Source organism: Procambarus clarkii, chromosome 19 (assembly GCF_040958095.1).
Source record: "Procambarus clarkii isolate CNS0578487 chromosome 19, FALCON_Pclarkii_2.0, whole genome shotgun sequence".
NCBI lineage: Eukaryota > Metazoa > Arthropoda > Malacostraca > Decapoda > Cambaridae > Procambarus > Procambarus clarkii.
Genome location: NC_091168.1, coordinates 41254538 through 41269716, shown reverse-complemented (window position 1 = coordinate 41269716; position 15179 = coordinate 41254538). Strand labels below are relative to the sequence as shown.

Here is a 15179-nt window from a genome sequence, read left to right as displayed (position 1 = left end):
ACCACGACCAAAAGAGCAGAAACCCCGGCGCCGGAGGAGAGCATGAAGCTCCCCTACCCGACCCCCAGAGGCCAAAGCCAACAAGAAAAGTGCCTTGGAAAAACAATCCTGGACCGAAGGGGCCACAACGAAACGAGGAGATGAAAGGAAAGCGAGCACTCTGTCCAAAGACCAGGACGGCTCAGGCGACGCATGAGCAGGCCGGAGGTGAAACAATGCACGAGACAGCTTGCGAAACGGCGCAGACGTAACATCGAAACCGAAAACAAGCTGAAGCAGCTCCGCCAGCGCCGCACGATACGAAGCGACAGTGTTAGGCATAAGATGACGGTCCTGAAACAACCACGAGAGGAAGGACAAGACCACCCGAACAGACAAGGAGCTAACACGACGAAGACGCAAAAAGAAACGGAAGGACCGCCAGGAAACTTCATACTGCCGCCGAGAAGAAGCCCTCAGGTGGGACACCAACAAGGAGGCCACCTGATCACCATAGAGATGATGATAGACTCGAGTCAAAAAAACCATACGCGAAGACTCGAGGAGAAGATCGAACCAGCTACGTGACGTACCGGCCCGATCTGCTGAAAGAGGCGGAGCCGCGGGAAAACCCTCGGGTTCGGACACCGAGCAACCAGCGCCTGAAACCAAGGCTGGGCCGGCCACCAAGGGGCCAGAAGGACAACTCTCCCCCGGTAAGTCTCTAAGCGAGTCAGGACCTGGAGCAACAGCCGAACTGGGGGAAAGAGGTACAGGAACCCCCACCTCGACCAGTCGAGCCGAAAGGCATCGACCCCGACGGCCTCGCAATCGGGGAAGGGCGCCGCATAAACGGGAAGACGCTGCGACCACGCCGACGCGAAGAGGTCCACCTCGGGGCGCCCGAACGTCTGGCAAAGCCAACGGAAGGACTCGTCGTCGACCGTCCACTCCGTGGAGAGGGGAACGAAGCGAGACAGGGCGTCGGCCAAGACGTTGGACACGCCCCGTACGTGAACCGCCAGGAGAGCCAAACCCCGAGAACTCAGCAGACGAGTCACCCGAAGCGACCAACCCCAAAGAGACAAGGACCGCATCGAACCCCCGCGGTTCAGGCAATGAACCACCGGAGAGCAGTCCGAATGGAGCCGAATCGTCGATCCGCGGGCCACCCGAATCCTCCCCAGAGCAAACCACACTGCCGCGAACTCCCGCACCGTACTGTGAGCTCGACGGAAGGACGGATCCCAACGCCCCTGGCCGGCCTGGTGAGCACTGGTCACAAAACCCCAGCCGAGAGACGACGCATCCGTGTACACATCGAGCGAGGGCTCGGGTAGGCGCCAAGGCACTGAACCCCGAAAAACCCGAAGAGGAAGCCGGTGACGCAGCAACCGACGCAAGTCCCCCGGGGGTCGAACTCTGCGATCGCGAGAGAGGCGGAAGGGGGAACCCCGAAGGAACCAGAACAGCCGTCGAAGCCAAACCCGACCCGGCGGGTAGACCACCATCGCGAAGTTCAGGCTCCCGCACAGCCCCTCGAGCAACCGCCGGGTGACCCGAGGGCCCTCCAGAAACAGACGAAGGCGGGACCGCAGCCGCAGGAGAGACTCCGGAGGGAGAGACAAGGAGGCGGTCCGAGAGTCCCACACGAGACCCAGCCAAGTCCGAACCTGAGAGGGAACCAGATGGGACTTCCTCCAGTTCACCAAGAACCCGAACCCGGCGAGCTGGGAAAGAACCAAATCCCTGGCTAACAAGCAAGCCGACTGGCTGGGAGCCCAAACCAGCCAGTCGTCGAGGTAGGCCAACACCCGAACACCTAGGAGACGCAAACGAGCCACCACAACCCGTGTAAGGCGTGTGAACACGCGAGGTGCCAGGTTCAACCCGAACGGGAGACAACGAAAGCGGTAACTCAGACGCCCCACTACAAAACCGAGCCAGTCCCTGAACCGCGGATGAATCGGGACGTGCCAATAAGCGTCCCGGAGGTCCAGGGACACCATCCAAGCACCCGGCTCCAAGAGGAGCCGAACCTGAGACAGCGTAGTCATCCGAAAGGAGGGGCAATGAACCCAGGGGTTCAGACGGGACAAGTCCAGAATGAACCGCAGGTCCGCGCAGTCCCGTTTCGGAACCGGAAACAGACGGGAAACCCATCTGAGGGACGACGTCGTTTCGACGACGCCCAAGCATACCCACTCCAAGACGACTCGACAGAGCGCAGGGGAAGAAGCCTGCCCCGCCAGCCCCGACCCCCCAAAGGGGGGAGGGGCCACCCAACGCCACCGCAGGCCGCGAGACACGACCCGAAAGGCCCACGAATCGTGGGACCAGGCGCGGGCGAACAGCGCAAGCTGCCCCCCCATCGCCCCGTCAAAGGGGCAAACCGCGAAAGGGCCGGCGACCCTTACGAGACCCAGAACCCCGCACAGCGCGAACACCGCGCCGACCAGACGAGGGAGGGTCCGCAGGAGGAGCCAACCCCAAACCTGACACCAGAGGCCTACCACGACGAGAGGAACCCCGAGCCCTGGCACGACCTTTCCGGGAAGACCCACCCCGGGACCCCCGGAAAACCAACAAGTCCGACATCGGACGACAAGCCGCCGACGCAGCCTGAATAAACTGCGCCACGGCCGACTCCCCAAACAGGAGAGGACAAAAAGGTGAAGAACGCCTAAGAGCCAGAGCCCAAGCAGATTCCACGGAGGAACCCAGCACCGCCTGCCGACACGCGAGACGGGAAGCATAGAACAGGGAAACCGCATCCCGCAAAATCAGCGTGAACAGCTTCAACAAGGCAGCCGACGAACGCGCAGCCGAGGACAAGGTGCCGGACCCCGGGACGGACCCAAGCGTCCCCACATCCTCCACGAGCCAATCCGAAGACAGCTCCAGGAGGGAAAAGAACCGCAAGGCCGAACACAAAAGGCCCCGAGCGCGCAAGTCCTCCGCCACGAGCGCCGCCGAAAGGGAGGGAACCTGCACATGGAGCTGAATAACGCCCACATCGCGGGGAAGGGCAGGGGCAAACAAGCACTCATTCAGGTACTCAAGTTCACCCCCCAGGAAAACCTGAAGCACCGTGGAAGCTTCCCGCCACTCCAGCGTGCGGGAACGACAGAAGGAATGCCAGGAATCCAGACCAAACAAGGGGCAGTCTGCTAGCCAGGATGACTCCGGAACCTCGTAACGGAGCCAGAAAGGGAACGAAGTCCCAAACCTGAACGTGGACGGATCCATTTCCGAGGCATAATCCGGGTCACGCAGGAGGTAAGCTGCAAAGGCCGCTCGCACCACACCAGGTTGGATGCGATAAGCCGAAAACCTCCGGAAGAACGGAACCGACGTACCCGGGGGAACACGGAACCGTACCTGGGGAGGGGCCGACACCAAATCCAACTCGTACGCAGAGGGGGGGAAAGAAAACCCCACTCCTTGTAACAATAAGCCCCGCTCAGTGGGAAGAAAAACCCAGGCGGGGTCCAGCGGGGCCCAAGGCCCCCAAGTCAGCCCCTCCCCAGCCTCGAGGTCCGTCACCACAGGACCCGAGGCCGAGTCCTCTCCCCAAGCCCCGACCCCACAAGACAAGGACGGAGCAGCCGGAAAAGCTGGAGGAAGGGGGGCCCACTGGTCAGACCCTGAAGCTTCGGCCGGGAGACAAGACTCGAATGCCTCTGCCGCCCCCCCGGAAGGGGCAACCCCCGAAGCTGCCCGAGTCTCGAGATCAAGTAACCCCTGCTCCGACCCCGAAACCCTCAGACGCTTCGGGGCCGGAAGCAGGGGCGGGGGACCAGAACGAACAGAAGGGGAAGGACGAGGAGGTGCGGACTGAACCAGGATCGAAGCGACCCCCACCCCCAAGTCCGGGTCTCAAAAAGCAAAGCGGGGCAGCCCCGGGGCATCCGGGGAAGCAACCAACCGAGCGCGTTGCAACAGACGAAACCTAGACTGCAACGCACGTGCCGCCTGTACCCGAATATAATCATCAGAGGATTGGGCAAATTGAGTCACAAGCAAGCAGCAACACTCACAGGACTCAGGGTCGAAAGTATCACCGACCCAACAGGCAGCGTGGCAGAGGCAAAAACAATGAGGGTCACCCTGAGACAAGGGGACCGAGCAACCCTCAAACTCGCACACAGCGAGTGGGGACTCCGGGGTCACATCCATCGGACCCACGCGCCCCCTAGGGGATTCCCAGGGTCCTGAGCGTTTACTTTAAGAGGACTCGCGCTCAGGTAGTCCCAGGCAGGGTGCTGCAAACCGGCACCCAAAACTACCAAGCAAACTTCTAAAGCTGAACCCCAGGGACGTGTACACTCACGGGGACCTAGCAGGGGGCGCCACCGAGGAGAACAGTGGAAGGGCAAAAACAAACTGAATAAAATGACAGAACCCCCCACCAGGCAAAAACAAAAAGAAAAACAAAACCCCGCAAGAGGACAGCGAACCCCAAGGAACAGAGCCGGCCGCGATGTCGGGAATTACAAGCTGAGCAGCACCCTGCGCCCCTACCAGTGCAAACTGCCTCTTACCTGCCGGTAACAAGGGAGAACAGAACACTCAAGAGCCCAACAGGCGGCCGAAAAACCGAAAGGTAAAACGGACCAGCAGAGGCAGACCCCGAGGAGCCTGTGGAAGGTGGCCCCAAGCCCCAAGGGCAGTACTTACAGGGCACCTAGGGAAGGCAGCCCTAGGCGCATGCAGCCCGAGTACTGAAGATAACTCCTGGCTCTCGCACCCACAAAACTAACACCACACTCAAAGCACAGTGCAGTAGCGACACCGGAGCCAGAGCACACGACCATCGCCTATAGCATCAGCCTCAAGAACTGAGGTGTGGGTAGCCGGCGCGGGGGGTCTGGGGCTCCCCCTTCCCCCTCCCGGGGAGGGGGGAGCTGCGCAGACAGCGGCGCGGCAGTGTGTGACGTCACACTAATTTGCTTGTTTTCGGTTGGGGAGTTCTATCCACTAGTTCGGTATTAGGTAGCAATTTTAACCAGAATAGGGGTTTGTTTTGGGGCGCTTACCTTTCTGGGTGCCTGTTCCGGTCGATGGCAGACATAGAATGCTTCCAACTACACGGGGGCTTCTATAGGCCATTGCTCCCCTTGCCTCTCTGAGGGGGCCCGGTTCTGGCCGTGGTCCCCGGTAGGCCTAAGAACTCCATACACATGACTGATGCCAAAGTCTGACATTAGCATATCAGCCTGGGATAGCTCCGGGGAGCCGACGGGGCTCCCCCCAGAAAAATCATTATAAAGCATTGAAAATACATAGAAATATTATTTGTAAATATATTTGTGGCAACTCGCAAGGCTTGAATGGCCCACGCGACCGCGTCTGGGAGCTCCACGCACGGGCGACCAGCCTGTAATGATGTCACGTTGCACCTTCTCCACATCCTCACAACCAAAGTAGGTGGAATTTTTTTTTTTTTTTTTAACATGTACATGTTCTGGGAAGGGAATTTATCATTTTACAAAGAAAAAAAATATTTTGCGAACACTTGATTTTATGCGCACAGAGGGAATGTCACAATAAAAGCAGCGCATCACAGAGGTTAACTTCAAATGAACCATTTGGATTTGAATGAAGTATTTGCAGAGTGTGTGTGTTGTCTGGTTTAGTTCTTTGTTTTTGTGCAGTTGTCTGTATTGCTTCACTTACTTTCTGGAGGCTATCTCGATGTGGGTGATATATCCATCCCAAGCTCTCTGCGCCTCTGAGGGGAGCCAGGTTTTGGCTCTTATCTCTAGTAGGTCAACAGGACTTCTATGACTGATGTGACTTGGGGAGTAGTCTCAGCAAAGTAGCTTCAGGAAACACACTACCAGAAAGAGGTGTTTCATTACATTCAATGCTGATGTTTTAATGAACCTTTTAGTCATGCAGAGATGAATTGACTCATTTCCTGTAACTCTCTTATCACCTATAATGGTCTGATAGGGTCCACTTGAACAGTTTCTTATAGTGTCAATATCAATATGTAGTCATGCATTTTTGTTAAAGGGCATGGCAGATATTACCACAATATCGAGTCAAAATCATATTTGAGCTTGGTTTGTTTCAGGTATTAACTCTACCTTATGTTTGTGATTTTCTTTTATTTTTTTTTAGGTCATAAGTTGGTTGTTGCCACTTGGTCAGGAGAAAGCAGAACAAATTTATGAAATTGTGATGGCAAGAAAAGGCGAACTTGTTGATGCACTGTTGAGAGAATCTTTAAAAAATACACATCACCTAAAGGACTTCGACTGGAATGTTAGAGTAAGTTTTTGAATTGGCTGATATTTGTGTAATCATTAAAACAAATCTTCAAATTGATGTTCTTTAGTAGATAGCCTCAAAATAGTGCATTTTATAAATGCAAGAGAAACTGAAATATAATTTAGTCACTAAGCATAAAAAACCAGAGTTGAATGTAAAGAAATGCCAACATATGGGTGAGACCCATAGGCTCCCTAAAGTGATATATAATATAGAAGCTCCATTGTGAGATATATAATAACAACTTTTATGCTCAAATGGCCAAATATTTGACAAAACACTGTAAATCCTGGTGAAGAATTCAGGCTGGATTGTCACTGGGTGCGAGGCACTGGTAAACTGAAGGGTGCTCGCTGTGCCACCATGCGCTAGGTCGGCCCATACGCGTATCAACACCCTCGTATCCTGAGGCAACGCTCGTATCCCGATGTAAATTTTCCGAGCAAATCCTGCTCGTAACCCGAAAAACTCGTAAGCAGGAACGCTCGTAATCCGAGGTACCACTGTATTTTAAGGTCGAGCAGTGCAGTGGTTAAGCAAAGGTTGCTAGGAATAGCCCCTGAGATCAGCTTCTAGGACAGGTCCCCAAATCTAGGTGATGTGATACAGTAGTGCAGGCAATACTGGGTCAGAGTGGTGTGGCTCTCTGTCACACAAATAAAAAATAAGTTGCTTTGGCCCTTGCAGTGTGTAAGTCGCAGATAGAAACAAAAGAAAACCATCAGATAAATAATTAATACAATTTACTAATATTAATCCTTTAGTTGCGCAAGACATAATATGATGAGTTGAGTGACTTGCAGTAACTTGCACTCCGCATCATATGATGTTTTGGAGTACCGCGCAAGATTTGAAAGGCCCGCGGGATATAGGGTGTCTCCATACGCTGCCCAGGGGCTATAGTAAACATTCGCCATTTTGAAAAAAAATCCAGCTCACGCCACGCTACCATCAGTTACCCAGCAGCCACCCAAGAGCAAATAACCAGTGAATTATTTTCCGATAGTGAGGAAAGTGATTTTGATGACTCTGACATTGATAAAGACTACACACAAGTGACCGATGATGATAGCACGGACAGTGAAAATGAGATACAGCCGCCTCATGGTGAGGCCTATACACTCACCCATGCCACCTCGCACACTTTTTCACAGTTTTGCACAGCACACACAGATTCAAAAAGTGACACCCCTAGGGTCAACACTTGCAGCAGAGGAGCTCCAGCATATTTCAACAATCCTAAGTATTGTAGTACAGGTTGATGGTAGTGAGTGGTGTCCCAGAGAACATAAAGGTATAGTGCTCTTGAAAAATAGGTGAGATAACTGGAAAGTGCTAAGGGAAGTGAAAAATCGGATGAGAAAAAGTTGCCCTAGTGTTTACAGTGCAGAGAAGAACATTCAAGATGGCCACTGGCAAGGGGAAAAACAAAACAGAGCTTGATTTTGAGGGATTTAATGAAGAAAGCATTGATATTAGTAGTCTACATAACAAGTTGGTAAATTTAGATACTATAGTGAACTCTCATGTAGAAATAATTAGTAAATTGAAAGAAAATAATGACCATTTGAATAGCAAAGTTTTATGTCTTGAGGGTTTAGTGAAAGACTTGCGCAAGGATAAGAATCAATTGGAAACAAATTGCAAAGCCATGGAAGAAGAAAATAAACTCTTAAAAATAGCTTTGGAAGAAGTTAAAGTAAATTTAAACATAAATGACTACAATAGGTTAGGTAAGGAAATTCAACAGGAGAAACAGCTTTTGTCAGCACAGATGGAGGAAGTTACACAGGGAATAGAACAGTGCAAGAAAGATATGCAACTCACTTATGTACAAGTGGCCAAGGAGAAGGAAAAAATAGAAGCAGTAGTAAAGGAAGTCAAACACTGCAGCAACCAAGATAAAACAAACATTAGGCTGGAAGTGAGGAAAGAATTGGCATCTAACCCGAAGTTGGTGCAAAACACAGTTGATCGGAGTAAGTCCCTGATCATTTTTGGCTGCAAAGAAAAGGCGATAACATGTAGGTCAGAAAGAGCTGTAGAAGAAGCTAAAGTAGTAGATAAAATTGTTGGCCTCGTGGAAGGTCTTACAACCATAGAGAATGTGTGCGACTACAGGAGAATAGGCAGGTACGTAAAAGGGAAAGATCGACCTTTGAGGATCACCCTAAATGGTGCCAAACAGATGGAAGAAGTACTAAGGAATGCTAGAAAATTGCAAAGTGATGAGGATGGGAAAGGGTGGTCGTTAAGACGAGATCTTTCAAAAGAAGATAGAGAGAAGCTGAAACTGAACCTCGCCGAGGCAAAACATTTAAATGAGAGCAGGAATGAAGAAGAAATAAATTCTTTTTTTCTACAAAGTGATTGGGGTAGGCAAACCAGTAAAGTGGTACATAAAGGCAAACCAACAAAATCAATAGAGAGAGGGGGAGTGAAGAATAAGGAGAGGGGGAACAAGTTCCTGAAGATTGCATACACCAACATAGATGGAGTGAGATCGAAGATACTGGAGTTAAGTGATGTAATACAGCTGCAGACACCAGACATTGTTGCACTCATGGAGACAAAACTTGAAGATGTAATTTTAAATGAGGTCATATTCCCAAGGGGCTACTCAATTTGGAGACGGGACAGAAAAATTAGGAAAGGCGGTGGCGTTGCTGTGCTGGTAAAAGAACACCTAAAGGTGAACGAAATAATGACTGCCAATCCACAAGAAGTTTTTTTTTTATATTTACCAGGAAGGAGGAAGAGATATTTGACATTCAGTACCTTCCTCCCTTGGGTAAAAGTGACCATGTCTTTTTGGGAATAAAGTATGCAATCCGTTATAAGCTGGAAGAAAATAAGGAGGTTGAAGCAGTTGAAAAACCAGACTTCAGGAGAGGACATTATGGTGACCTTAGAAATTTTTTTTAGTGAGTATAATTGGACAGACTTGATGCTAGGCAAGGAAGTGAATGAGATGTATGTCAAGTTTTGTGAAATATATGATAAAGGCACAAAAAAATTTATACCAAAACAGAGATGCAGAACTAGGAAACATGATTCATTCAATAGAAATTGCGAGAGGGCTAGAGACCAAAAGACACAAAAATGGAATCAATACAGGAAGAGGTCGAACCCCCAAACATACCAGCGATACAAAGATGCGAGAAACAACTACACGGCAGTGAGGAGAGAGGCAGAAAGAAATTTTGAAAAAGGGATTGCAGACAAATGTAAAACAGAACCAGGTCTATTCTATAAATTCATAAACAACAAATTGCAGGTAAAGGATAATATTCAGAGGTTGAAAATGGGAAATAGATTCACGGAAAATGAAAAGGAAATGTATGAAACACTAAACGAAAAGTTCCAAAGTGCGTTTGTACAAAATGAAATCTTTAGGGAACCAGACACAATAGGAATTCCAGAGAACAACATAGAGCACATAGAGGTGTCTAGAGACGAAGTGGAAAAAATGCACAAGGAGCTCGGTAAGAACAAAGCAGCTGGCCCAGATGGCGTTTCACTATGGGTTCTGAGAGAATGTGCATCTGAGCTCAGCATTCCACTTCATCTGATCTTTCAGGCACCCCTGTGTACAGGAATCGTAGCAGACGTGTGGAAACAGGCTAACATAGTTCCAATCTACAAAAGTGGCAGCAGGGAAGACCCCCTCAATTATAGACCTGTATCATTGACAAGTGTAATAGTGAAAGTATTGGAAAAACTAATCAAAACTAAATGGGTAGAACACCTAGAGAGAAATGATATAATATCAGACAGACAGTATGGTTTTCGATCTGGAAGATCCTGTGTATTTAATTTACTCAGTTTCTATGATCGAGCCACAGAGATATTACAGGAAAGAGATGGTTGGGTTGACTGCATCTATCTGGACCTAAAAAAGGCTTTTGACAGAGTTCCACATAAGAGGTTATCTTGAGTTATCTTGAGGTCATCTTGAGATGATTTCGGGGCTTTAGTGTCCCCGCGGCCCGGTCCGCGACCAGGCCTCCACCCCCAGGAAGCAGCCCGTGACAGCTGACTAACACCCAGGTACCTATTTTACTGCTAGGTAACAGGGGCATAGGGTGAAAGAAACTCTGCCCATTGTTTCTTGCCGGCGCCTGGGATCGAACCCAGGACCACAGGATCACAAGTCCAGCGTGCTGTCCGCTCGGCCGACCGGCTCCCTTGTTGTTCTGGAAACTGGAAAATATTGGAGGGGTGACAGGTAAGCTTCTATCATGGATGAAAAATTTTCTGACTGATAGAAAAATGAGGGCAGTAATCAGAGGCAATGTATCGGAATGGAGAAATGTCACAAGTGGAGTACCACAGGGTTCAGTTCTTGCACCAGTGATGTTTATTGTGTACATAAATGATCTACCAGTTGGTATACAGAATTATATGAACATGTTTGCTGATGATGCAAAGATAATAGGAAGGATAAGAAATTTAGATGATTGTCATGCCCTTCAAGAAGACCTGGACAAAATAAGTAGATGGAGCACCACTTGGCAAATGGAATTTAATGTTAATAAATGTCATGTTATGGAATGTGGAATAGGTGTGGGACATTTGGGGCTTGACTCGATATATTTAAATATTAATGTAGTGAAAAACAATTACGAAGGACCACCCGCTTTTATAGTAAAGAGGGAAACTAAGAAAATATGATCATTTGAAAATTCCTAGATGAACCAGTAACTATGGATAAAATACTAGAGAATATGATCACTTATATAATTAATGGGCTGTATAATTAACTGAATCAAAGCCTCAAACACCTACATTGGGGGGTTATTACTGGAACTCAATACGTCCAGGAACTAGTGTGGTTCGTTCACCAGTCCAATGTATAATAATCTAATCCTATGAATATTTATAGAGTCATTATCTTTATCATCAATGAGAACATAGATCAAGAACATAAAAATTAATAATTATAATAAACACATGTCAATCCAATGAAACAGGGTTCTGCATGTAAAGGAATACAGATAATAGAAATCAAAGGAATACGAAAGGAGTCTTAGCTTGAAGACGATTTCCGAGAAGTTAGTTACGACTCATCCTCTAATTCTCCTGGATTCGTCATGGAACACTGGGAGTTGATTAACATGGGAAATGACAGCTCGGAGAATTCTTCACACACGCTGTAAATCAAATGGTATTCAGTAGCAACAGATTAAGCTGCTAGATATCTATGTTCAAGAAATTGAGATTAATAATAAGAGTAAATAATGACCTGTAATTTGTTATTGTCGCACGGCGTCACGACAAGCTACCCAGCTATAAACCCACCCCCTAGATGATGCATCAAATAAGGATAAAGGTACTTAGCTAATATGGGCACTGTGTAAGTTAAGGCTTGCCGAAGTTCGCATCCTAGGCTCCGGCTTCTTAATAAAGAACACGTGGTGTCCAGCCTATCCTAGATACTGACGCGCTCCTCTCGCCGATCACGTGGTATTAGATAGAACCAAATTTAACAGGTTCTGGCCGAATGTCAAATTAAATCGCTTGACAATTCAACTTGTTATGTAAAGTGACACTGACACCAGCAAAGTTAATGTCTGCAAAGGTTCTTCACACCTCACAGTGGCGACTTTCTTCTGGAGTTCTTGATGGCGTCTACCCTGGTGGCTGGGGTAATGGCGTCTCCTCTCCCCGCTCCGCGTCCCGCGTTTGCTACACAAATTATTTATTACGGATATTATCATTTCTCGCAGTTGTGATTGAAATGCTCGGATAAAGACGGGTTTATTATTCAGAGGAGTTAAATATTATTATTTGCCCGGTTTACGATGGGAAACGAGCAATGGAGATGAATTAAAGTCTCTCCAAGGCATTCACGCGTGACGTTAAATTTATTACTAGATAACAGTTATAACTATAAACGCTCTATTTGGCTTTAGTTGGGGATCAGTTTATCTGTAATTAATTATCACACAGAACACCGTTGTTTTATAGAGAATCAAATTCAATTCTCAGACACAATGGATATAAATGTGTTTATTACAATGGAATCTGACGCAATACTGGCGTCTGGTGACGTAAGAATTCTAGCCTTATTGTACAGATGTAATTATTAGTACATGTGAACTCTACGCTTGGTTAATTTTAATCACTACAATGATTAGTAGAATTAGTAAGAATTAATAAGAATACAAGTGTTGTATTTAGTGTTGGAAATTTCCAACAATTAGGAGAACATAGACCCCACACAACCTATATATTATGTGAGAAATCTTTAAAGAATTCTGATAAAGAAAGAGATCTAGGGGTGGTTCTAGATAGAAAACTATCACCTGAGGACCACATAAAGAATATTGTGCAAGGAGCCTATGCTATGCTTTCTAACTTCAGAATTGCTTTTAAATACATGGATGGCGATATACTAAAGAAATTGTTCATGACTTTTGTTAGGCCAAAGCTAGAATATGCAGCTGTTGTGTGGTGCCCATATCTTAAGAAGCACATCAACAAACTGGAAAAGGTGCAAAGACATGCTACTAAGTGGCTCCCAGATCTGAAGGGTAAGAGCTACGAGGAGAGATTAGAAGCATTAAACATGCCAAAACTAGAAGACAGAAGAAAGAGAGGTGATATGATCACTACATACAAAATAGTAACAGGAATTGATAAAATTGACAGGGAAGATTTCCTGAGACCTGGCACTTCAAGAACAAGAGGTCATAGATTTAAACTAGCTAAACACAGATGCCGAAGAAATATAAGAAAATTCACCTTCACAAATAGAGTGGTAGACGGTTGGAACAAGTTAAGTGAGAAGGTGGTGGAGGCCAAGACCGTCAGTAGTTTCAAAGCGTTATATGACAAAGAGTGCTGGGAAGACGGGACACCACGAGCGTAGCTCTCATCCTGTAACTACACTTAGGTAATTACACTTAGGTAATTACAGTGTCTACTCCAATTCACCCTCGACCACATAGTTCCTGTGCTTATATAGAGTCTGAGGATATTTTCGGTGACGAGTCAGAGGAAGGTGACTCTCTTTCTGGTTTTAGTGAAGTGGAATCAGAACATAGTGTTACCGAGCCTGGTGCCAGTACCAGTGGTGTTACTGGGCGAGAATTTGTCGCGTCAGCAGCGTCTCGCCAGCCAAGCACCACCGCATGGAACAACATGAGGCACCAAGAGCCTCATGTTCACGTGCTTCCACCTCACGTGCACGTAGCGGCCATACTGTGCGTAGACGGGCTTCAGCTCCTGGTCCACGGGGTGCATCGCTTCCTCGCTGTAGTGCCCTTGTTGTGTCCCCTGCGTCTCGCAGGACACCAGGTGTACTAGTGTGGAGTGATGGTGCTGGTTTTATTCCTCGAATTCCTGCCTTTGACAATAAAGACGTTGGGATTACAGAGCTTTTCCCTGATAATGGAGAGGATATGAGTAAATTGGATTATTTTACAGCATTCTATGATGAACCGATCATGGAATATATTGTAAACCAAAAGAACCTTCATGCGGCTCATCTCATTAGACGAGAGATAACAGACTTTTCACGATTGCAACGTTGGAAAACCACCAATGTAGGTGAAATGTATGTGTTTTTAGCAATATGTATGTTGATGAAACACTGTGTCAAACACGCTATCACAGATTACTGGAACAAAGATCTGACTATTCCAACACCTTTCTTCAGGAAATATATGTCCCAAGACAGATTTCAGATACTCCTCAGGTGTCTGCATTTTGCAAGTAATGAGGACCGGACAGAGGATGATAGACATTGGCGGGTCAGGCACTATATGAATGAAGTGATTGGAAAATTCAGAGATTATTATGTACCAGCACAAAAGCTGGTGATTGACAAATCCCTTGTACTTTTCAAAGGATGTGTTTCATTCAAGCAGTATATTCCCTCCAAACAAAACAGATTTGGATTGAAATTCTTTGTACTGTGTTACTGTGAAACAGGATACGTGTTACACATGATTCTGTAACTATGATTACGCTTTGCGTAATAGTGGCTTTAGGCATTGTATGTACTAGCTCTACCTATAAGTCAACCAATCTTTGTAAAAATTTCTTGTATGTATGTACCTTACCTAAATAAACATTTTATTTTATTTTTTTATTTTGTATTCAGCTAGCGATGTAGACATTCCCGGTAATGACGAACATGGTTTCTCAGGTAGTGTAGTGAAGTCACTGATGGCACCATGGATGAAAAAGGGCCACATCCTATACACAGATAATTACTATACAAGTCCATTGGTAGCTAGGTTCTTGATTGAAAGTAGAACCGGATTGGTTGGCACAGTAAAGGCACGAAGGGAAATGCCAGTGTTTGATGGTAGACTTGCAGTTGGTGAGTGCCAGGTACAGAAATGTGATCAAATACTCTCGGTACAGTGGAAAGACAAGAGAGAAGTGAACCTGCTGACAACCGTTTGTAACAAACTAGGCTGTTGTAAGAATTATCCAGAGTGGTTTATCGACAAAAGAGAATGGGAAGCTGAGCCCGCATGGTGACCTGACCCCCAGGGGGATTCGCGGTGGAAATAACCGACGCTTTGTTCATAGCTGCGTATAATGAATCATCCTATAGTATTCAGTAATTTAGAGAAAATTAGCCTTTATTCATTTTGCATTAAAATTGTATTGTATAATAGTACTGGATACAATATCAAGAGTATTCTAATTATTGAGTTGAAGTCACTATCAGTGACGTCACGAATCAGATCTAACTTGTAAGGCGGAGTGACCGGCGGTCATAGGTCAGCAGGGTTGACATGTCTATTTCTCAAAGTTCAATTAACCATTTTGGGGATCGGGAACAGCTCTGCCATAGATGTTTGTGTAACTTAATTCAGTAAAATAATTCAACCAGTCTGGATCAATTAAGTACAACAGAGGTTAATTGTTATAACTTAAACCTTGCTAGTAACTTGGTAGAA

General features: G+C 47.2%; 1 protein-coding gene across 2 annotated transcripts in view; it reads left to right on the top strand.

Moving 5' to 3' along the window:
- The window catches only part of LOC138366284 (COMM domain-containing protein 8-like), a 64416-nt gene that overhangs the window by 37762 nt on the left and 11475 nt on the right, over positions 1 to 15179 (top strand). For both annotated transcript variants that reach the window (XR_011229130.1, XM_069327310.1), the window contains exon 3: positions 6109 to 6258. Coding sequence is in view for 1 of the 2 variants with exons in the window: in XM_069327310.1 (XP_069183411.1) it covers positions 6109 to 6258 (150 nt within the window). In the remaining variant the exon portion in view is untranslated. The remainder of the gene's footprint in view (positions 1 to 6108; positions 6259 to 15179) is intronic.